Source organism: Rissa tridactyla, chromosome 7 (assembly GCF_028500815.1).
Source record: "Rissa tridactyla isolate bRisTri1 chromosome 7, bRisTri1.patW.cur.20221130, whole genome shotgun sequence".
Lineage (NCBI taxonomy): Eukaryota > Metazoa > Chordata > Aves > Charadriiformes > Laridae > Rissa > Rissa tridactyla.
Window position 1 is genome coordinate 16,436,499 of NC_071472.1, and position 25,024 is coordinate 16,461,522.

Genomic DNA, 25,024 nt, shown 5'->3' on the forward strand with positions numbered 1-25,024 from the left:
GTTCAACCTTTTGAGTTTGCAAACCCCTAAAAACATCTTCCCATGAGGGTACAGACTCTCCAGAATTTTCCTGCATGTAGAAATTTGTCAAGCAAAGAAAAGGAGGTTCAGTTGAGTGACACACAGCATCGCGAGCTTTATGCCTGGACCAAAGAGGCCATACCAAGTGTCAGAGTTTGAGAAGGAGGCCAAGAACAGAGCTGTTGCCCCATGCATCGTCCTCAGGGCTGACACACACCACTTTCGCATCCTACTCCATGCCTGTCCTTACCCTGATCCCTGGCCAGCTCAGCACCCATAGCTCTATCAGGATAGCACCTCTGAGGCACCTCTGTCCAGTGATCAGGCTATTCTGAAGAGCTATTGCTGCCAAGAGTTACAGCCATGCCCAGGTCTATATCCCAAAACCTCCTGCCAACGAGAGGACAGCAAAGCCGACACTTCCATTGTTCTCTGCTTCATTTTCAGGTGAACCATGAGGGAAGAATTTAGGGAAAGGTGAGGAGAAATTGGCGGGGGGGGGGGGAGAGGAGGGGGTAGGAGGTAGTGGAAGCAGCAGTGGAAAGAAAGGCTGCTTGTCCTTGAGACCTCCCTGCACAATGAGTAACCAGATACTGTATGTGCTACAGAAGCCATCAAGTGCTGCTTTTTCCAGCCTGATAACATTTGAAGTCCCGTCTGTAACATTAATCAAAGGCAAGTAAGCTACTGTTTCCACGGAGTCCTAGTCACAAGGTGACAGGCCACCTGGAACAAAGGTAGGTGGGAGAGGAGCAGAGTGAAGGGAAGGAAAAGCTCGTATCTACCAGCCAACCTGTGTACATCAGAACTGTTTTGTGCACCGAGAGTTACTCTCAAGATCAGGCTCAGAGTAGGGGGCAGGAAGAAAGCTCAAGTGGAAGCACACAGAATTATTGCCATACCACAGACTTCAGCTTTTACATTAAATTCCCTTTCAAAAGGGAAGTAGAAAACTCTTTGCTCAGAGAAGCAAGCTGAGGGTAACTCAAGCACATGTGGAGGGACTATAGGTGCCTGCTGCTACGTGTTACTACTTGCTTAGAATCTCAAAGTGTAAACAGCACAGGGAGTTAAACAGACAGCAAGGCCAGAAGATATTGGTTTGCAATTACAGTTCTGGTAATAAACATAAGAGAACGTTGCGTGATTTTCAGCATGTGGTCTGCAGACTTCAAGGCCCATGAAGAAGAACCATAGAAAGCAAGCTGTATATTTGGTATTTACAGAGAAGGCCAGGCTCCTGGAAAAGAAAATTAAAGCCCCACGATTCAATAAAAGGTTTGAAGCCCTGCTCTAGTTCATCTAGAGCATAGCTGAGATCTTTTCATGAGGTATATTCCTCATCATGGTTTTAAGGGAGCCTCCTTCAACCCCACTGACACATGCGCAGACCAAACAGCTAAGGGGATGAAAAAAAATCTTCACCTTAGACACAACTCAGAGTCTGCCAGGTCTAACCCCTTCAACAGGAGTCAGTACCTGGTGTATCTGACAAAAGAACAAGCACCTCATTAGACTATAACAAGACAATCTACTCCAATTATGAATAAAGACTTAAACCTGGAGTGAGTGGTATAAAAAACAAAAGAACCATAGTGATGAGAAGCTTTCTTTCCAAAAACCTTATAAAGGTTTCTCTGTTTTCTATAATTCCCAGGCAGAAGTCAAGAGAATTGAGTAACATCCCTTTCTTGATCCCCAAACACAGAGCCATGCCAGGTCTGCCAATACAGCTGTCCAAACATGGCACATCCCATGTTATACATCCAGTAAGGTTCCTAATCCAGCCACTAACCTTCACGTTCAGCAACACACGTGTTGTGACTGCAGTGAACTGCTACGAGCAGGCGAAAACATACCTCCCTCCTCGGTACAGAGGGCGTCAGCGTGACACGTGCTAACCCACACAGATGTCTTTCCAGTACAGTCACATCAGCCTCCTGGGCAGCTCCTACATACTAAATTTGGCTTGGCATGATTTTAATAAAAATGAATCATGACAGCAACCAGCAAGTGTTCCACGGCTGCTGCAATCCATACTAATAGCTCAGGAAAACACACATGGCATGTGCACACCACTCTGTGCCTTCACTCCCATGAGGCAAGTGCCATCACCTAAATACTTCTATTATCACCTGCGAGAAAGAGGTGTAGGCATTGAGGCTGCCATCAACAGTTGCTGCAGCAGCTGCCCGATTCCCCACCACACTGGATGATGCTGCAGATACCTGCTGGGCGTGGGAGACAGTGTTTCAAAGATTAAATGTAAGCTTTTGAGATCTCATTGGCAAGTGACATGCCCTGCCACCTCCCTTCCCCACCAGTCATGGGCACAGAATAAAACCTCCATGCTTGGATCCTATCCTGCCACAGGTTCCACTTCCCCCTCCTTAAACAGCTCTGCAACCATACCCAAGAAAGGAGAGGAACTGGAGTGCTCCCACCAAGGGGAACAGAAACCTGAAAAGGGAGGAGAACTTCTTGCACCAGGCAGATGTTCCCCAGCTCATGCCTCCAATTCCAACCTCTTTCTACAACTCCTCTCCCCAGCAACCACTGCACTTTAGTATTAGTGATGTGCAGCCTGCAGAGCTTCAGAAATATTAAATGCTAGTACTGCTTGAACAAAGACAGGTCTTAAAAGCAAACAAACAAACAAACAAAAACACCCAAAACCCACACAACTGAGATTTAGCTGCATAAAGTATCCTTAAGAGTGAAGACAGAAGAGAACAAGGAGCAAAGTCTATTTTTCCCTATTTATTCACGTTTGTTATCTGGACCTGGTTATAAAGGGTCATGTTCACCCAATATTTAACTTCCTCTTGTGCAAACCTCAACCGCCACTTTACACATGCCTTTTCTCTCCTCCTTCTCCCAGAAGACGACAGCGGGAAACACTCCCTGGCCAGTGCGGCAACACCAAGCTGAGGGACACGCATCCCAGGCAGCAGCGAAATCACTGCGTGATACCCCGGGAAAGAGGCAAATGCAGAGAAGCACGTCCATGCGCCTGGCTGCAGCTCCCAACAAAAGGAGCTTTTGTCCCCCTGTGGCTTTTAGCACGGCTGCGCCAGAATCAACAGGGATCGATTCCAGCAGCGCTAGTAAACAGGATGGGGCAGGAAAGAATAGGCTGGGCTTCTTCTACCTTCTGTGCACTTCTGGCTTGCACTGAGGGCAGGGGGGCTGCATGTCAAAGGGTCCTGGGTTCTTAAGAAGCCAGAATCCTAAAAACCTTCAGGCACTGGCTAGAAGATGTGGAAGCTATCTTCTGTAGACAGCTTATACATACAAAGCATTCAAAAGTACTGCCACCTAATCACTTCCAGGTGTGCAATCTGTCACAATTTCCAGAGTGAAAGCTCTGCTCTAATTAATCTCCTGCAAGAAACAATAGGAGTTTCATTTGAAGTACATTCTCCAGCACAAATGAATAGAGCATCTCCTCCACCCTCATTTCCAGAACAGAACTATCCTGCTTGGGGGGATGAAAAGAAAATTTGCCTTGGACTGGAGAATTCCCCAAAGCACAGAGGAGTCTTTGGAGAGGCCACAGTTTCATGAATACAAGCTTTCCCAATAAGGCCACTGAAAAAGTCTAATTTACCACTCTCTTTCCTGCCTCTACATCACTGTGTCCCTCTTGCGCTAACCCAAGAATTTGAGCGGCCATACGCTGAACAGGATTGAGAAATGAACCTCAATTAGAAATAGCAATACAGATCGAGTTAAAAGTAACCAGTAGTTTCTGATGTCCCAGCCTGGCTCATAAGGGGTGGAAATGATTTTCCTAGCAGCCGTGCCTACTTATGCCCTCTTAACAAAGCGTTGGGCCATTGTTTTCACTAAGTCACACCAACTGTGAGGGTGGATCTTTCGCTAAAGGACTAGATTCAGTGCCTGGGTTTGAACAGAATTGTGTACCGTTTCTATCTATGAAGTCCCTGGAAAACATCACTTGCCAAACTTGTATTTCAACAGAACTAAAAATTCACTCCCATTTCTAAAGAGGGAGAATCACAGCCAAGCCTTTTTCTATTTCAAGAAAAGCTGGTAAATTCTGGTCTTGGCATTTCAAATTTTTTTTAAACTCTTAATTGTACAAGGGAGATGCAGATAAATCAATCACATTTTCAGACAAACTCATTCAAATTCAAAGTGTTTCAGGAACCATTTTATTTACTGAAAACTTTGGCTTCTCTCACCAAAAGCCTTTCCAAACCTCAGTTTTTACACACTTTCTATAATGCTTCAAGGTTTCACTGAGATTCAAGTGTTTTAAAAAAATAGTGTGAATCTCCTATTCTAAGCCACATACAGTATGACCAAAAATTATGGAGATAAATCTGTAATGGCAAAACTTCAAAGCACTTCTGCGTACCCAACCTCCATCTAGCCACTCCACAGAAACAACATCCAGCTCTGGGGCAGCCAAAACCAGTTGGATTGTGTACCAGAATGCATCAAATGCTCCGAGGAAAACAGGATAACTTATGGGAAGGCAAAAGTCAAAATCCAGAGGTTTCACAGGTATCATGAACTCAGTGTCATATCTACCACATGCCTTTCATTTAGGTATTTTAAGTACCAAGTGTAACAGGTATTACCGAGCAGGACATGCACTCCTGAGTATCCCAGGTCCCTAATTCCATACAACCACTCCAGAGCACAAAGACTATTGTATATTGCCCAAATCTCTAATTAAACTTTTGGATAAGAGAAGAGCCAACGCACCTTGATATGTTCTTTCCTCAGTAACAACCACAACCCTATTATTAAACGCAGGCTAGGATCAAAGAGGCAGCTTCATTTGGATTCTGGTCTGATTGCACAGCTGCCACAGGCAAAGGTTAAAGATGATGGGAAGAGAAAGAAAAATTATAGCAAGAAGGATCTAGAACAACAACTAAATAGATATTATTGTGGAACAACATGGATCCTGAGAAAGAAGTCTTAGCTTGGAAGAGGAAGGGTTGCCTGTGTTTTGGCTGGTCTAGAATTAGAGGACAGAAAATCCAAAGAGTGAGTTGTTGGATGTGGCAGCTTGCTTAAATTTTTCCAAGAGCAGGAAAATACAGTCAAAGCAGGGGCACTTTTTCCAACAACAAAAAGAAGCTGGGAGCACAGCACCATGAGTAGGCTCCTAGGGCTTCCCCTGGATCTCAATGGGAAAGCCCTTCTTGGTAGCTGTCTGATGAGGGCATCCAGGCTCTTACACACTTGGCTTCCTGCCAAGTGCGGTGATGGCTGGAGATTACTGTGTGGGATTGAAAGGATGATGCGATTGGAAGGAGAAACTTTAATGATGTGCAGCTGATGCTATCAAGAAGTTAAGTTCTTTGCTAAACAGATGAAAGGAAGGAAATGCATGCATAGTCAGCGCTGATCGCCAATATCTTGTGAAGCACAAGCATACAGCTGCAGCTATTCTTCCACATGCACCCACCAGCGTGCGTGAAATGCTAGGACATCTTCCTTGGAAGCAAACTCAGAACCTTCTTCTGTATCAAAAGAAACAAGTGCATCATAGAAAAACACTGGTGCTGCCCCAGTGTACTGCAAGCACAAAAAAACCCCACTTTCTTTCTCATCTCAGCCTCCAGAACGGGGACATAAATAAGCCAAAGATGCTCGCTGAAAGCAAGTCTCTACCAATCGTCAGCACCACAGACAACACAAGCCTAATCGATTTCTGCTACAGAGAGCAGGACAGTCTTATCTGCATTATAACAGCACTGTCAGGAAAACAGGCTACGTGCAATGGCTTGTTGCAAGTAGGCCTGTATTCAAAGATTTATTTTTTTTTCACCCCAACACAGAATCACTTCCTCTTTATCATTTGCAGATGTCAAAATGAGACCTCTTGAAGAACAAGTAACTTGCCCGTGGCTGTACAAGGAGTGTGCCGCAGTGGTACGAAACAACCCTAAATTACATGTAGGTCAATACTAAATATTAACCTTTATTACAGAAGAGATGGAGAAATTGTCACAGTTCCCCTCAAAACCAGGAAAAGCTGCATTGAAAAATTGCCTTAATCACAGATGCTCTGTTTGGTTTTGTACAAATCAGAATGCCTTTCCATATCATTACCTTTCCTTTCTATCCTAGCGAGGCTAGTATTCTCACATAGTCCCTGAGGGGGCACGATAAAAGCAAGCGCATGATTTCACAACTCCTGAACATTGTTCCTTACTGTTGCTGAGACCATTGTGTTATCAGTACACACTAAGAAGATAAGATTTCTGACACATAGGCAAGCCCAGCTATTGCTGGAGGAGACAAAGATGTTGATTGTGTTCCTGGCTGTCTTTCAGCATTCCAGGTTTCAAGAATCGGGTGATAGTAAAGGCAGGATGAAAAGCTTCTGTTTACTTTTGCAACCTTGAGTCAGCTTTGCATAGGCTGAATCTCAGCCACATGGGGTCTTTTCCTTCTGAAAAGCGAGGACACCAACTGTGCAGTGAAAGCCAGTCTAAAGGGTTCAAAAAAAAAAAAAACATTCCCACATGGTAATTCTGAGATTTACTGCTTGAGACAGACAGGGTTGAATCACCCAGGATGCATAGATTAGTCCCAGGATATACTAACACAGGTAAATACACAACAGTTTCTCCAAGCCTCTCTTTTTTTTTTTTTTTTTTGCCATCCATGTGTTACTAGCTAGAACTAGTTCTGAGGCCCAAAGAGATGAGTTGCATCAGTCCAGCATGCCTCATGGACACGTGCCACAAGGACAGGGGAACTGACTGACCTCACATCATCATCTCCTTCTCCTCTACTCTCCCCTGCAAGACTCTCCCAGAGCAGCCAGAGCTGACTTCAGCAGAGGATATCCCGACTTGCACCTTTTTTTTTCCCCTTACACAAATGGCAAAAATCAATGCGAGCCATCCCTGACTGACAGCTAGAAGAAACACTAGAGAGAATGATCGCAAACAGAAAGCAGATCAAGGGATTTTAGTAAGGAAGCAGTGCAGCCAGACTGCAAAGCCAGCAGAAAGCATTATACATGAATTTTCATCTCTCAGCCTGTCACCACAAAAACAGACTCTGTTTTCATACATCTCCCTCAAGTTTCCAGCCACTTGTTAACATCCCTGCTTATCCTGGCCACAGCTTCAGGATAACACACTAAAAAATTCTATCCAAGTTGGTACATGTGCATGGGGTTGGCAGAAGAGCTACCATTACCACTGGGGACAATATTCTGTGATTAAAAATATCATCAGAAGGTTATTACAGTTGGAAAATTAAGGACGGTGGCAGCAGGGGGAAGAAATGAAGGAAGAATTTGTTTTCTTGCCACACACACCCTTTTCCATTTTTTAATCTTCATCATCCAGAGAGTGAGCACTTAAGCATGGAACAAGAGTCTACACATCTTTCAGACCCCGGGTTTCCCCTTCTCGTATCTTCCCCAGCTGCTTCACCACAGAAGAGATCTGGCGGGGGAGAGGGGGGAGCGGAGTGGGGGAGACAGGGGACCAAACAGGAAAGGCTTAGGTAAATACTCACAGCCCAGCTCTGATAAGCAACCCTACAATAACAAACCAGAGCAACTGAACAATACACTCTGCTTCAACAGGGTTCCCTCACTCCGACATCTATTTTTTTCTTAATTTAAAGAAAAAGGGACATTAGTCAAGTCTGATTTTACAATGTGCGAGGGAACTGACGCTTGCATTAAAGGACACGTCTTAGTGACACAGATCAACTAACAGCTCAAGGGGGAACAGAGAAGGAAGGCAGCAGATTCCAAGCATGAAAAATTCACCTCTAAAAACAAGTACTTGTTTTATCTGATGAGGAAAAAAGAAATGCTTTGCTTTTTGTTCTCCGCTCCATGAAACAAGGAATTAGTCATCCCTTGACGAGGACACCTGGTTCCTCAGCATCAGGAGAAAAATGCATGAATAGCTAAATTTTTCTGTCCCCTTCAACCCTTGCCCCTAATCATTCTGGCTAAAAATACCATCAATGCTTTTGATACCCTTCCACATCTACAGCATGACTGGTTTCGGACCCGTGCCATCCCCAAGCTTGAAGAATGAGTTGCAGGGTACCTCCCTCAGCAGAGCCGTCAGCTGTCCCTCTGCCTCCCACTGCCCATCACTGGAGGTTGGCAGGCAAGTAGTGCAGGCTCTCAAGAAGGACTTCATTTCCAAGGCCTGCCACTCCACTGTCCCATCCTCGTTTTCATTCACAGTCCCATTCATGATGGTGAAACTTTAACTCACCCAGGAAACCAACTTGTGTTACTCTTACTTCACTGGACCGGGGGGCACACGTATCTGTGTTTCCAGGGCTCTGAGGACAGACAGGGTTATAGCATTGCACATGCAGCCCCTGCCAAGGTCAGCAGTGGTGTTAAGAGCCTGTTCAAGGGTAGGACTCAGTCCCTACAAACACATACTCCAGAAAGACAAGGCAGACCATCACTCTCTAGGGATTTCTTTGGCAATCCCTTTCTTTCCTGTCCTTCTAAAGTAGCACTCTTTTAGGTAAGAACTGGCACTAGTGTCACTTCCCCTGCAGAAAGTCTCATTTTATCCTTCCTCTGGAAGCCCCAGAGTGCAGATTACCCAGAGTACAGTTGCATCCTATTCAGGTCCCTAAAACACATTTGTTCCTTCCACACAATCAGATCTTCTCCTGTGACCAGGAGAACATTTCCATTCTCTTCCTCATCAAACAACTTGTACAACTCCCAACACACTGCTGTTCTCAGCCACTGGACATCAAAAGGTTTCCTGATGGCCAGGTCATTCCTTCATTCCCTTCTGCCACACAGCCTCCTCTGCCCACAACAGAGACAGGCAGCTCCTCACCACCCCTGCCCACTCACAGCTGCTGTGCAACATCTAACTGACTTCCATTTATGATCCCACCAGGTAGGACTCCGCTTCTCTTACACCATGGGAGAGGGCTAGAACTAGAAAACACAGATGTTTTGGAGCTAAATTGAGCTGCCAAGTTCTGGAGGGACAGAAGGATATCTTGTCTTCCTCATTTTCTTCCAGAAGATTTACTGAGTACCTTAAACACAATCACAACTCACTAGTGACAATTTTAATGACCCAGCTTCCCATGCAAGCACCTTGCTATCTGCCTCCTCAAGCTCCTCAAGTCAGGACAGTTTCCCCAGACCTGTTTCTTTGGTTTACTTTTTCACAAGCAGACTGCACTGTTTTGCATAACAAGTCTGCCAACTCAAATTCACCTCCCGAGCACCTCTCCCTTCCTCCAATTATCCATCAACTCCCATTAATCCACCCTCCTGGATAATCAGAGTAATGCTCTTTAAGCATATAACTATGACAGGACAAAGCCACTCTCTGGCTGCAAGCTGCATTAGAGGGCATGGTGACCCTGCAGGTAATGTAATTGGGAATATTACGCTCCGGAGCCTCCAAATAGTCCATTTATGGAGTCAGCTCCCCAGAACAGGACATGAACACTGCAGAAGGACACTTTTGCTGAAAGATTTTCCTGCCATACCAAAGGATACCTGGCTTGATAGCAACTTACTGCAATCCTGAATTGAAGCGTTCCCTCCCCCAACTACCCTGGGCATCTTCTCACCTAATTTAAGAGTGACTTTGGATGAATCATTCATCGCTGTGTGGAAGAAAATCATCTTGAGAAGCGCTATCAGCATCATTTTCTCCTTCCTGGGTAAGTTGTTCAGGTCATTGGCATCCATACTGTACTGCAGTGGTCAAAGTCAATCCATCAGGATACTGAAGGAGAAGCCACTCAGACTCTTTTAGTATCACAACAGACTGCTTTCCTGAACACTAACTGCCCCGTGGTAGCGCTCACCTTTGAGCGGGAACTGAAAAAGAGGCTTTGGCACCTATTGCAGGAGAAACTGCGCAGGTGCAACATGAACCAGCAGAAAAGGAAAGCTGCTGTTAGCACCCATCAAATACCATGAAATTAAATTAAGGTGGCAAGGAACTGCAACATCATTTTGCTTTCTCTTTTGTCCCAGAAAAAGAATCAGTTGGATTTCTTTAATCTGTGCAGCCGCAGCCTCACTCCTCATTCCCCTTTACGTGCAGTAAGTCACAGTCAGCTTACCATGCACATGAACAGGCTGGGAGGGGGGAGCTTTTCCAGCCATGTCTGCCAGCCCGAGCTCCGGGATTCGCCATGAATTCAGTCAGGAGCCTGGCAATCAAGGGTGAAGACAAAGTTTTTTCATTTGACAGTAACAACTGATTTTTGTTGCCACTTAAGTTAAAAACAAAACAAAACAAAATGAAAAGGGGGTGATAGGAGAGCCTTAATTGTAAAGGCAGGGCACTAACATTAAGGTTGTGGTTACTTAAGTACAGATAAAAATCCCGCAAGTGACTTTCAGAAATGACCAAGATGTAACACGAACCTCTTCAAAACTGCTCTCACACAACAAAAAGGCCAGTACAAGTGGAAGACTGGCCCAACACCACAGCAAAAAAAAAAGCCAGCCATGAAAAAAGGTGAACATTAGTTGTTGGATCGAAACCGAAATCTGAGTAGAAGCAAAAGATCTAGCTTAAGAATCTGTTTTCATTGTTGCAAAAGAAAATTAATGCACCTTCTATATTTCTAATATCAGCTTTTAGAAGGATGGCTTTCCACAAGAAGAGCGCCGTACCGGCCGTTTAGGAAGATACACAGTACATCTCCAGGATGCAAGAGCTATTTTCCTCAAGGCAATTCTACAGCATGTTTACAAAACCACACAAATAAATCCTCAGTTCTCCGGATGTTTTGCAAGCATTACCTCTCACCACCTTTGCACATGGCAAATCAGTTAAGCAGAAAGGTGCTTTTAAGTACATAACTGACAGACTCAAACCAACCAGCTCCTCTCCCACAGAGGGTACTTAGAAGAGGGACAAGTCTTGAGCTGGTGAACTGGCTGGGGCCCCTGATGTGTATATAGCACTGACCCAAATCCTGACTTTCAAGGATTTTTTTATATGAAAATTTTAGCCCCTTGACTGTTTTCAATATTTTCACATTGTTTCTCCCTCCGACTCCCACCCACAGTTTTTGCAGTTTAGCTTCTGGCATCATTCAGGTCAAATTAAGTCACGATACAGCAGGAGTGGTGCTGTGACAGACAATATAGAAAAGCAATTTCTCTTCTCACTGACACGACCTCATAGTTTGGTCTCCATAGTGCTACGCTCGCACACTCGCATGCAGTTCAGTGACTGTCTACCCCTAGGCCATCTGAGCACCTTCAAAACCAGGTTCCTTTTAGAGGCTCCTGCTGCGTTTGCTGATTCAATCTTGTTATGTTACGCCTATACCTCTTTCTCATTTCTTTAGGCAATTTTGCATTATGCCTGCCCTGTACAATAGGTACAACCCGTGCACTAATCTTGTACCCTGGCATAAATTCACGGATTGGTTCTCAGCTATAACCAACAGTATACAAGAAACTGAAACAAGAATGATTTCTTGCTTTTTTTCTTCCTTACATATATCTATGCTCCCACCCCCAAACATTTGACTGATACACCATCTTCCCTCCAGGTCTAACTCACTGTGTTATTCAGTGCACTTTTTTTTCCCCCTTCTATAAATGCATGAGCTTGCCTTGCTTTGTGAATGTTTATTAGGAAAGCATGTTGGTTTTTATTTATTTATCTTTTCCTTTGTTTGACAGATTTTAGCAGTTAAAAAGAAAGCATGGATATATCCCTCTCCTAGCCTTTACTTTTCATCCACCTATTTATCTTTAAGAAGAACATGGAAATGTCCTGCTTTTTCACCACATAAGCTTCTGAGAATAAAAACAAACCTTGGCAAATGTCATTTAGACTTCACGTTCAATTTTTTCCTCATCTATTTTATATCCTTCAGACAGGGGTTTCAGAAAGTCAGAATATAAAGGAAAGAGGAATGTAAAATTAAGAGGTCGGGTGCTAGCTATAGGTCTAGTTGAGCTGAGCTGGGAAAGAAGCCCAGCGCAGCCACCACCCCACTGCCCCATGGTCCTGCTGATTCAGACATTCTTGCCTCGGGTCAAACTTTGTCTTACCTCCACTCTACCCTTACCTCGGGGCAGATCTTCTCTTGAGCACCCTGGATTGCTAGTCTTTCCTCTGTCCCTGTGCTTGTTGTTCCCTCTCCAGTCCACCCCATCCAGAACTTACTATGGAATGCACCTATTTGTGAGGATGGGCTTGAAAGAAAAACAGGTAAAGCGGCACAATCAGACAGGTGGTAATGGGGCAGCAGCATGCAGAAAGGAGGAGAAAAGAAGCAACTAGAGATGACACATGTCGGTGGCAGATGTGGTTTAAGAGTGACGTGCAACTGCTGCCCCAGTCAAAGTGGCTGGGTCGGTTCAAACTGTTGGTCTGACAAAGACAAGATTTTATCTAGAGGCAAGCAGATGGAGACTCACACAAAGCGCTCCAGCAGCAGGTGCGCCGGGCAGGAAACGGGACAGTGGGGTAACCATTCGTAAGCAGTGACTTCTTCCACCAGAACAAATCCAGAGACAGAAGCAGGCACCTACCTCGAGAAGCGTGGGAGATTAAGAATCTTAAGAGCTTAAGCCAGAGTTTTCAGACTTTGAATGCTTCAACCTTAACACCTTAAGCAGATGGCCTGATACCACAGGTGCTGAAAACTCACAGCTTCACCAGAAGACACATAAGCTCCATTAGGGTCATCTTGACCATTCAGTCTTGGCCTGTAGTGTCTGAGGTGCATGGGCTGCACATGTTTACCACTCTACCACATAACTGCCCAAGAGACAGAGCACTGAACACACAGCCGTTAGGTGTGCTTGTGCAACCAAGCCATCTTGGCCATATGCAGTTGCATGCCTAATTCATAACTTTCTGGGCATTTTTTTTTTCCCCATTTGGTTTGCTCTTATTCAAAGCAGGCAGGTAAAAACACTCAATTCTGTAGAGTTCCTACTTTTCAGCAAACCAGAGACTGGGAGAATATGTATCTATCAATACCCTGAAAACAAAGAAGCAGGAAATGTCAAACAGTCTCCAAGAAAGCAGGTAAATTTCCACCCTACTTTCTGTCTGCCCCAGCCTTAAACAGATACCACATCAGAGACCAAAAAAAGTGGGCACAACTGTGGAACTGGGTAGTAGCTACATCGTAGCTCTGTAGTTAATAAGGCCAAATGGCATCACTTAATTCAGCTGGCATCAACATGACATTCCAGGCAACAGGACTTCAGCGACATCAATGTCTATTACTTGGGTAGGCATTTAACATAGCTTAATTAAACCCTATCTATAGCCAACAGTAACACTAGTAAGAGGAACTGATAGCATAAATAATGCTGTTTGCACAAATCCCCCTTCTCAAGTCCTCCACCTCCTCCTCTGCAACACTCATTTTAAACGCTGATACATTTGCAAGAAGTATTTTTATTTTTATGCAGGCCCTAATGGAAAATGAAGCAACCAAACTGGGACAAAACATAAAAGGCATTTGGGGTCATGCCTGAGCTGGAGAAAGAGATAAAGGAGCAGGTGTGTGCTTGGAGGGAGAGGGGCAGAGGAGCTCTTATAAGGCAGAACGATGTGAGAGGGACTCCAGAAGGCACAGGCTGGATGCTGAGCCCTTAAGAGGACAGGAAACCTCCTGTACGTGTTCACGACCACCTTGCTGAACAAGGATGGGAGTTTCTCAAATGCAGGACAGATCTGGAACAAGTAGCATGCAAAGGAAGAGACACAGACATTTGGAGCAGCTGTTGGGACTCCCTGAGTCAGAGAGCAATAGCTGCAAAGGATCAGACATGGGGGAAAGATTCAGGAATGGTGCCCTCCACAGCCAGGTTGGGCTGCAGAGCGTGGCTTGTCCCATCGAAATGGGAAGATAAGGAGCAACACAGATGATCAGTTCTTGTTGGTTCTTCCTAAGCAGCTTTTAAACAGCTCTTTTTCCTTTCCACCTGAGAGGACTGCCTCTACTTCAGAAGAGCTGGAGGATGAGTAACAGCAGATTCGAGAATTGGGCTTGATGGGCCAAGTTCTTATGCTGTGAATGGGTGCGAGCCCACCGGCTTCTTTGCCAGAGTACTTGCTGAGAATCTGGGCCACACTGTCTTTGGAGAGAAAAACCACTGCAATGTGCTCCCTAAAGAGCCTCCTCAAAAATTAAGGCCTCAACTGGAGACTCAGGACTGACAGCTTAGAAGACATTTCATCTAAAACCACCTCAGCTCTGTGTCGATCACCTTCATCCAGCACAGCAACACGGCTCTTCCAACCTACTGTACCCACAGCCTCATCATAAGGGCATCCAGCCCTGATAATGCACACTTCCTCCCTGAATTATTTATGTTCACCAAGGGTCAGGGAATAAAAAGAGCAAAAGCCTCCAGCTTGGCAAAAAGTTCTAGTCTAGCAACAACCCACGCACAGACAAGTCCCAGAACATGAGCAATTGGATGTAGCGTACCACTACAGGCCTCTACAATCAATTCATCACGTCACCCCTCTGACTTCCTCTAACAGCCCTCCACCACACCACAGTCTCCAAACCCTCCCCTCCCAGCCTGGCACATACAGCTGCTCGTCCTCTCCATAAAAAGCCAATCTCTTTTTCCAATTTCCTCAGCTTATGTATTTTCATAAAAATTTTGTTTTTCAAAAATAGGTGTGCACCCTTGCCTACAAAACCATCCTTAGCAAACCTCTGCAAAAATATCTGAAAACGCTGTTAAGTCTTCTGGAACACAGAATTTTACCGAAACAAACCAGAAGCATCTTAATTATCTGAGACTGTCCAATATTTACATTGGAATTGTTTCAGGATAGGGAATGGCCTTTTTTGGCAGTATATAATACAAGCGCACTGCAGATACCAACAAATAATCATGCTGTCTGTATGCATGAGGAGGGAAACATTATCAGAGTGGATACATTCTTTCAATGGCTCAAGTTTATAGACACACAGCTAGGTTTGGCTTTTCGCAATGGCTGTTCAGTCTAAACAGAAAAAAGTTCCTAGTATTCTCCTACTGTAGAAGTTAGTTCAATACACAGAAGAATAGTCATCTCACTCTTCCGCTGAGGAACCTATACCTTAAGGAGTGTTTCAACACAAAACACAAGTATATTTCTCAATCTGAACGAATTTAAGCTTTTCCTGAGCACTGTTTCTCTCATAGAGCCTGTCATCCCTCTCACCAGAATTTTTCCAAAATATCTTTTCAAAGTAACCTTTGAAACATGCTGTCCTCTGCCACAATAACTCAATCAATTTTCTTTTTGGTCTCTTGTGCCAGAATCAACGTTTAAACCAGAGGGGTCATGTTCCACGCACAGATGGAGAAGAAAGAAAGTATCTCCCCAAGACACCACTCAACTACCTGAAAATTCAAAATTAATGAGCTGAGCATTCAAATTCCAGGAAAGGAATTCCCTGCATTTTTTAAATATACTATTTTTTCCCCTCAAGTTTTTGCCCTTTTTTTTCCCGGCAATGGCTGAGGAAGTAGGAATGGAAATAAGGTTGGTCCTTCCACGCTCAGACTCACGGAGCTGGTAGGACCAAAAGACCCACTATAACTTACAGGAATGGGTAACATTGCCTATAACGGTACTAGAGAGCTACAGGACCAGCATTTCTGTTAAGGAGCAAGATCTACATTTTCTTCAAAAGTCAGTCTTTGTACTTTATTCCGTATACATTCACATCTGTCGTTGGCACCATTCCAAATAAATCCAATGGGAAATAATTGCTTATTCACTCTGCAAATACCCATCTTAGAGCTGAGTTTGAAGGTAAGTCATGCATTGTTGTTTCTGGCCTGATAAAATATGCAATTAAGCTAAGTAGCATGAAATAAAAAAAAAAAAAAAGAAAAAAAAAGCATAAATGCTTTTAGTTGTGTTTTCAAACACTGTAGTTACTGTACGATTGAAGGTCCCTTTTGGTCCCTGCTGGCAAACAAGCATTGCAGTTCTGTCTAACACAGTTTCAAAGCAGAGTGTTAGCAACTGCCCAGTGAAAAGTGTTTGTACTTCAGCTACATCAGCCTCTAATCTCCCTCCTGAAAAGGTAAATTTGAAAAGAATTGAGAAATTAGTGTGGCTCTTAAAGCAAAGTTAACAAAAAGTTCTAAACCTACTTAAAGTACACAAACCAAACATGATCAGTGAAGAATTACCAAAAAATAAATAATTTCAGAACAGGTTACCAGCTTTCCGAGCCTGCCTGTCAAATCCTTGCAGAGAAGACAGTACTTGAGACTTTGATACACGTGCATCATCAAGAGATTAAATGCGGCCAGTGGTTTTCACACAGGGATTAGTTGTTGTTGAGTACTGCTTTCTTCCTTATTGGTAAAGTTTGCACTTTCGAAACATCCTGCCTGGCAGCCTACATTAAAGACAAACTGCCACCCAGACTTCTCCTTTCTTCTAAAGAAAGAGACAAAAAGAAAGGCAACACTGTCTGGCTTTTATGACTCTCCTAACTGCACCGCTCTGGAAATGCTGACTTTCAAAAACTTTACCCTGCCAGCCACAGTTCTGAGCAAAGTTTACTGCAGCACAGCCTAAGTAGTAGAAAAATCTGTGTTATACATATGTACTTGCAGAGGTCTGAGCAAACACGGCACCTATTCCTCATTTCATAAAGCTGCTTCATGGTGATTCTGTGAGACCTCTGTCTAGGTCCGTGTAATGCCCCAACTCTGACTTCCAAGTCTTCCTCAAAATATAACTAGTGTCCAAACCCTTCCTGAATGCAACATAATCCAAGAGGAACTTTGAGGACAAAAAAAAAAAGGGGGGGGGGGAGGGGGGAGGGGAAAGGGGGAGGTGGGAATTAATTAAACAATTGTATAACCTATTCAGGTTGGACAGTTTCTGTTCCCATTTACCAGGGCTGTTCCTTCAGACCACAGAACTACAAATCTAAGGAGAGGTACTTGCTTGAGTAGCAGCTAGGAAACAAAACTATGTAAGCAAGCTGGCATAATAAAAATGTAATCTAAAACAAACAAAAATAAAGTCATTAATCCTGTTTTCTGCTAATAATTAGCTATTTCCAATTTTTCTCTAGGAATGAGGGATGGGACCTCCCCTGCAGTACTGCCAGCTCAGTGAAGGTGAAGAAGCTTCAGAGGCTAGCAAAGCCAGGAGATCTTCCAAGGGAAACCTGAACTGCCTGAGGTCCATCAGTCACTTGCATGCACCTGCTGAAAAAACACCTGCCAAATTTATTCACCCTTGCACTGCTGCTAACAGTTCAGGCAACTCTGCACAGGTTCCTCACTCCTGTTCTGACAATATTAAATACTCAACTAATACGATATTTAAAATTGATTTTTAACTAGCAAGACAACGTAAATGACTTTCTTCTCTCTTCCAACACCTTCCTGTGAGAGTTGCCCACTTTTAGCTCAGCAGTATGACTGTCAGAATGGTATAGGTTTGCTGGCACTCATGCATTCAATATTGCAGGTGTTGGAGAAAAACAAATATATGGTCCCTCAAGAGAAGGCTAAAACACAGGCTGACGTCAAAATGGACCTTGATGCTCTATTCCACCTGCCAGCAGCTCTCAGAGGAAGCTTTACTCATATTTCATATTTATTCCCATCTCATCACTCCGGGGTGGAGAATGCACAGTCTCCTGGTCAACATTAATACAGTCTTATCCCACAGCAGAAGCAGCTGGTCCGCACACCCCAGCTTTGCCAGCCCACACAGGAAGCCCTGCATGTTGAGCTGTGGCAAGTTGAAGAAAACAGGGCTATAAGTCTGCTCTGCTTGGGCAAATCAAGCCCATCTTCATGATAATGTCAAGTTGCCATTACAGCACTTCTGGGAAGAGAGTCTGATCCCTGCGCGTACAGGTAGACAGCCAGGATTGTAAGACAATCCTTGCAAAGTTGCAGAACTCGCACAGCAGGCAGCTCAGGTGTCTGGTCACCATCACAACAGTGGAAAAAAATAGCCACTCTAATACCTGTCAACCTCAGATACCTTCTTGTCACTCCAAAATTTCTAAAACCAGAGCTTTTCGTCCCAAGCAACAGAGTCTTGTGTCTCTGTCCAAAAGGAAAACTTGCCTTATTCCCAAAGGCCCCAGTCTGGCTAGATGCTGAACACCTCAGTCTGCACACAGCTTTCCTGAATGGCTTGGCTAGGGCATGCCATTTGCTAGTCACGTGCCAAGAGCATTTGTGACATTGCAAAAAACATTTGTGCCTGGAAACACAAAACCTTGCTTAACAATCAGTATGCTCGATGGAGGGAGAGGACAGACAGGTTTGATGGCACCCTCCCTGACGAGTGATGAGTTCTGTGACACTAACTCCATCCTGCCTAAAGCCTCACCAAAAGTCTTCATTGAAAAGATCTTATTACTTTACAGATCCAAACTCACAAAAACTGCACTTAAGGGGACTGGCTGTAAGACTCAAAATTACAGGGAAGATAAAGTGACCAGGAACAGGTCTGGGCCTTTTCCAATCAGAAAATTCATCCATCTGTGGGATTCTGCTTCTTAAAAGAAAACTGTCACCAACACCCAGACAGAGGGGCACCTTCAGCCGGGCACTGCAAGCGCCATGCCAGTCAAACCATTCCATGGGCAAGAAAACATGTGGAGCCTGGTTTCCTATTTCACCTCCTCCCTGCCCCATGCAGATTATGAGATACCCAGTAATACAGTCTGAGCTCATACTGGAATCATCTGTCTGTACATTAGGGGCATTAATTCAGATCTCCCTCCTCTATCCAGTGTCTGTTTTACAGCAACATTTAAGCACAAGAGACCTTTGAGACTCTACCTGCCACCTAAGCCCTGCCTTCTTCAGAAAGCAAGCTAAAAGATATAAAGAAGCCCTTTCTTTGTCTTCTAGGGAGTTCTCCAAGGGAAAAAAAAAAAAAAAAAAAAAGGAAGTTTCATGCCTGATCAGCAAGAGAACAACTCTTATAGCTCCTCGGGCTCTTTGTATTTCACTGGCACAACAAGGGAGACTGCACAGGGAGGACGATTTGGTGGCAAAGCGAAGCAAAAACCATAGAAGCTCTGAAGAGACAGAAGGATCCCGAAGGGAAACCAATAAGGAACTTCCCTCATCCCAAGTAGGTAGATGTGATACTTCCTGCTCAGTAAGAGAGCTTCCTGCATCTACCATTTTTTATATAAAGCCTCCCTCCCCATCTGCAGAGGTGCTACAGATCAGGCAGCCTCTGACAGCTGAATCCTGAAGACAGCTGTATTTAAATTTTGTTTAAGGTTCTTGGGTGCTGCTCATTGGTATAGACTCCCACCTGCTTCAACAGGGCTGAGATTTCATTCTAGGTGTTCTGATCTGCTGCGCTCCACCTATTGGAGCACGTCTTATCGGGGGGAAAAGAAGTCTTATCAGGGCAAACACAAAATGCAAGCCATGCCTTCTGCAAACCATGTTCCACACAAATCACTACCTCCTCATGTCCACCAAAGGATTACAAGGGGAAAGAAACAAAGCCTTAGGTTCTGGGAAAGGAAAAGATCCTTTCTGGACACAGCCTGTGCTGCTACAATTGTTACATGAGACAAATTAATTGGAAAAAGCATTGGAACATCAGGTCACAGTGGCCTGCCAAAAGCAGCCCTCCAACTTCCTTTTTAGGGCCAGCGTCCTTGGTTATTTCTCCTTGCTGGGCTGCAAATTCTTTAGCGAAGCCTTTGGTTTACTGGCATATAAATCTTTTTTTGCACTGTAGCAGGCAGGGAATAAGCATCAGCAAGCCTGGCTGCCAATAACTATGGTCATACTAGCCCTGTGGGACAGGAATACAGCCCAGCCTCCTTGGACTGGGCAGACAGAGGAGAGCGGAACTTTGCTCTGACAGAAGTTTTAATCAGGGAAACTTTGTAAACAAAGTTGTGGGTAAACATCGGTGAGATAAACAAAGTAAGCCAAGAACAGAAAGCAGAAGTGACATCTCACAGCAACACAGCAAGTCAGTGGCAGAGTCTACAACCTAAATGATACCCTCTAACACAAGGGAGTTTGGATGTCCAAACTAAAGCTTGACAGGTCCTGGAACAAAGTCTTCCCCTTTGGTCGGGGACAGAGAAAAGGGGATCCCTTGGTTTTTTGGTGCCTCAGAGTAAAAATATGAAAAAATATGACAGCCTATTCATGGCAAAGAACACAGACTCCTCATTTTGCCCAGCTTTGTAATGAAGAGAGCAAAAGACCGCCACTCCTATAGGATAGGAACTTCCCATGCTCAGTCGAAGTCTAGCAAGGGACAAGTAAGTTCATCTCTTTCTACTCTCCACGCAAAAAAAGCTCCTGAAGAAAAACCTTTCTTTCTAATGTCAACTTTACAATTCATCTCCTCAGATGTGCCTATTAATCTCTATGCAATTTAAAACTTCAGTCAGTGCCCGTGCAGCCAGTACCCTCTTTCCACTCTGAATCTCTGCCCAACCTGCTGGAGGAAAGCAAAGAGCTCGATTCTGTGACGAGGACCCTCACTGCCAGTCAAGCGACAAAACCCCCATCCATTTGCTCCCTGAACTCAACCCCTTCCTGGAACCTTGCAGAGGAGTTACCCTCATACCAGGATTGCATCAAGTAACTGAGACACTGTTTTAATTTGTTCAAAGCAGAAATGTCTGTGCATGTGCAGACTGACACGTCCAGAAACAGGACACTCTTTGAGCAAAGTAAGAACTGTGGAAATTGGGGAAATTTTTAAAAAACTCAAAAGTATAAGGTAAAAATTGATCACATCGCAGAAACATGCAATTTAAGTGAGATGATGGATTACAGACATAAAGCAAAAAAACTTCAAATCCTTACTGGCAAAGTTTAAAAGAGCTTGCAAACACTAGGCTCTCTCCAAAACACCATGTCATTGGAGGCATCACAATTTTACTCCATTTTAAGAAGTTTAGAATTATGAAAGGTTGAGAGCTCAATGTCTTGGTCTGAAAATCCTTCAGGATGAACAAATTGTGACTTCCAGCCTAAATCACCTAGTTGTTAGTTGCAAAGGATGATATATGAGTTAGCAACAGTTGCATGTGTCCTTTCTTCTAGGTGGATTGCTCTGGACAGAGGCATCAACTTATGTGATATATTTCACTGGACAATGGGCAAATTATTACCAAGTATCATAGTTGAGGCTACCTTTGAATAGAGAGAGAGGTTAAAAGGGTGCGCAGCCCATTTGCAAACAGCATAGGCAACCATTCTGCCCCACATTTCCTGTGGAATTGAGAAAGTATCTTCCAAAAATAGCCAATAGTTTTGCTGAAAGGCTCAAAACAAACAGTACTTCTGAAGGAATATCTTACATACTTTACATAATAGCCATCTCAGAAGGGAAAAAAGGATGTGTACAGTGTTTCAGTGCAAATTCTGCATTGAACAAAAAGACATCATTCTTTACTTAACACAAGGCTTAAATTCACCATGAAGGAAATTGCTTAAGTCAAAGCCTCAGGGCTCAAGTTGGGAGGGAGATACCACTCTGAAGGGAAGAATTTTTATCCTAGATTCAAATCGAAAGAGGATACGTAAAAGGAACACTGTCAGCTTCTTTAAGCCTCAAATTATACTCGCCTCAAAAAGGAAAGTTCAACCGCACTCAGCATCCCTTCACCAAAATCTGATACATCTTTAAGCGCTTGGTCTGTTGCGTGCCCAGATCTACCTCTGCACGCTTCTGCTCACCTTTACCTTTTCTTTTTTTTTTAATATTTTTTAAACACCTGGTCCTTATCTCCAGACACGTGGTTTACCCTTTCTGCTACACATAGTATCACGTAACACAGTTTAAAACAAAGTACTACAAGACCAGCACCGGTGTAGTGCCATAACTGCTGGTGCCTTCCTCTTCACTTCATCTTCAGCTCTATCTTTCCTCATGAGCTGAAAGTTCACATTCACACGCTTGCCTCAGTGAAACTCTGTCCCTTAGAGACAAGGGTAAAGCACCTACCGCTCCACAAAAGAGGAATTGCTAGAGATGAAGCTGATGAAGCTGCAGCAATATGAAGAAACCAGACAGACAATTAAGCAAGACTGCTTTTTTGAGAGCCCAGAGAGGAAAGTTGTTTCATTTGCGTTAGGATAACAACAGCCAAAGGGCCTAGAAATTGTGTGAGGTTATTAAGCAAGTGCTTTGGGTTTTGTTTTGCTTTTCTCCTTAGAGGGGAAAAAAAGCTGTACTTTTTCCTGTGTAAAGAGACAAACAACTGATTTCAGATCATGCAAGTTACCTGCAATATACAGCTAAACTCTCAATTATTATTGTTGTTGTTTTTCCCACAACAACAATCACCATCAGGGAATAAGCAAGGAAGTGAATTGGATCGCCAGTTGAGAGGAACTTGTGGAAAACTCTCTCCCCTAGGAAAAGAACCTGTGTGTATTCTGATAAGAAGCCGAGGAAGGGCCTGGCAGGCCACACTTGGCTCCAAGCTGCACCATTAAATACAATAACTTCATCAGCAGGCCAGGAGCTCAGCCTTCACCACCTACCTTAATATTAACTATTAAGATGGTTGCCATCTGGTGGCTAACACAGAGCGAATTTAGCATCTACGACAAATTCAGGTAGAGCAGATATAAGGAGACAGATTTCCTGTCCTGTCCCCTCCTGGAACCACAGTAAGGGGAAAAAAACACGGATGTGGCCACGCTCACTCTCATGAATGGAGCGAAGCCAGGACAGCCAGGTTGCTGCAGCCAGTTCCATACTGGATCTGCTATTTTTTCCAAGCAATCAGGCAAGTCCAAAGCATGCTTCTAGTCTCAGTAAATGACCTTAAACCAGGGGAAGCAGCACGTGCAACATTAGGCCCAACAGGTTTGGGTTGCCATTCTGACCCAGCAGCATTTTGTAACAGTGTCAGCGATTGGTACAAGGCTCAGGCCAGCACTGCATCCAATCCCAAACCTCCTAGATTAAATCTAGCTGCTAAAGATAACTCACAGGCAACAAGAGCAGCAGTGGGCAGATCACCCTCCCTCCCTCGAAGATGCACCAGTCCTTATTCAGCCAATGTCATCCCACAGCAAATCACTGAAAACCAAGATGAGCGTGCCTGAGATAAAAGCAGCTGATCAATGTCCCTGCATAAAACGTCCGATAATCCCTACACAGAGCAGGCATCTGGCATCAGATGCAGCATGCCAGAGAGATGAACACGAAAAGTATCCATTGCATATTCCTGGCACCTTTTGCTGGCACGGGGCTGGGTGGAGAGCAGCAAAAGGGCTCCCGGGATTCAAAAAAAAAGCCCTCCCTCAGCAGACATCGGCACAATCTACAAAGACAGTATGGTTTTTGCCTTACCACCATTCCACAATCTGGAGTTCAAGGTCAGTAAAGCAAGTAGCGACTATCATGCTGTGCTGTTAGAAGATAAGGAAGCAAGCGCCCATCTCCTTTTCCTCACCATCTTTGAGGTTACGTATTTAGCGCCATCGCAAAATACCGTACTGCTCTTGAAATTGCCGCATAAAGCACAACCTAAACACCGTAGAAAGCCGGTCTCCTCCTGCTGAAACAATAAACATCTACATATTTAAAACCAACGTGCGGCGCCCTGCCCTCCCTCCCCTCTCCCAGCTGAATCCGATGCCATGTTTCTGCCTATCCTGAGCGTGCAGGCGGACGGAAAAACCCTTACAGCTCGCAGCAGCGATATTTCGCATTCCCGGGATGCGAGGGGGCCCTAAATCCGCAGGCTTTAGAGAGGCAGCTGCCAGCCCTCCCCCCGACACACACCGCCAGACGCATCTCTGCTTTGGGGAGGGGATGTCATCCCCGGTACCCGGCATCGCGCCCCGCATCCCGGGGGAGGGAGGGAACGCTGGCGGTAGCGCACCCCCCGCCTTTTCCCGCCTTGTCCCCTACCTTCTCCTGCGCTCGGGTCAGTTTCTTCTGGACGTTGCTAGCGATCTTCCCGGCGGTGACCCCTTTGCTGCCCAGCTCGGCCATCTTGCCTCCTCTTTTTAACGGGCGGCTGCGAACGCCGGGCCGGCAGGAAAAGGGGGGGAAAACCCGGCGGGCAGGCGATGGCCCCGGTGGCCACCGCCTCCCTCCCGCCGCCTTTTAAAGGGACAGTGCAACCCCCGCGCCGCCTTAAAGGGGCCGCGCGTCGCCCCGGGAGGTGGCAGCAGCGACACGGCTGGGTATCTCGGCTGCGAGGGGTGGGATGCTGCCGGCGGGGGCGGGGAGGGAGAGAAGAAGAGAAAAGAGAGGTGTTTGACAGATTTTTCCCACCCTGCCTGGCTCCTCTGGGCCCGGGGGGGGACCCGGCGGGGGACCCGCCGCAGCCTGGCCCAGAGGAGCCAGGCAGGGTGGGGAAAATCTGGGAAGCATCCCAAGGAGGGAGATGGGATGGAGGGAGAGATACCTGGTGGAAAGGAGCTGTGCCCCTGAAGAAGTCACTGACACTTCAAAACATGACTTAGAGGAACATTACTTAGAGATGCTGGCTCATGGCGGTATCGGTCTTCGTTAGTAATCACAATCAGAGAGTAACAAGCGATTAATCTTAGTCTTAGATAGGTAACGATGGCGCGAGGTTGCTGTTGTCTTTCATCCTGCAGCAAACCGGCATTCTTGTTTTAAGAGTGTTTGTACCACTCATTGCTACTGCCGATTGTCCGTACTCCTAAATTTATACAACAAAGGTACTTTTCAAATTATTCACAGATCTTTACAAACACTGACCAATTTACATTCTTAGGGGAAGGGATCTGTAAGTGAACCAATACTCTGCTTTTAAAAGGGCAATCTGAAATTTCAGATTTCATCCTTTAATGCACCAACCTATTACGGGAGCCAGGTAAATGCCTTCACCTCTGCCCTGTCTCTTTGAGAACTGGAATAATCAATTGACCAGCTTGCCTCACAGGAACATTAGGATGGGTAATTGGTTAATGTTTGTACAGAACTTTCAATGTGCTGTGGTAGTGGCTTTTTACGTGGTTTTAGATTTGCACGAGAATTTGGATTCTGCACGACTGCACATG

At 44.9% G+C, this 25,024-nt stretch overlaps 1 protein-coding gene across 12 annotated transcripts in view; it reads right to left on the reverse strand.

Annotated features, from left to right (window-relative positions):
* The window catches only part of BIN1 (bridging integrator 1), a 101,292-nt gene extending 77,204 nt beyond the window's left edge, over positions 1-24,088 (reverse strand). For 8 of the 12 annotated variants that reach the window (XM_054208704.1, XM_054208701.1, XM_054208699.1 and 5 more), the window contains exon 1: positions 23,901-24,088. In XM_054208704.1, the coding sequence (XP_054064679.1) occupies positions 23,901-23,984 (84 nt within the window). In that variant the 5' untranslated portion in view covers positions 23,985-24,088. The remainder of the gene's footprint in view (positions 1-23,900) is intronic. The other 4 variants (XM_054208707.1, XM_054208706.1, XM_054208703.1 and 1 more) reach the window with 1 other exon arrangement.
* Between the last annotated feature and the right edge of the window lie 936 nt (positions 24,089-25,024).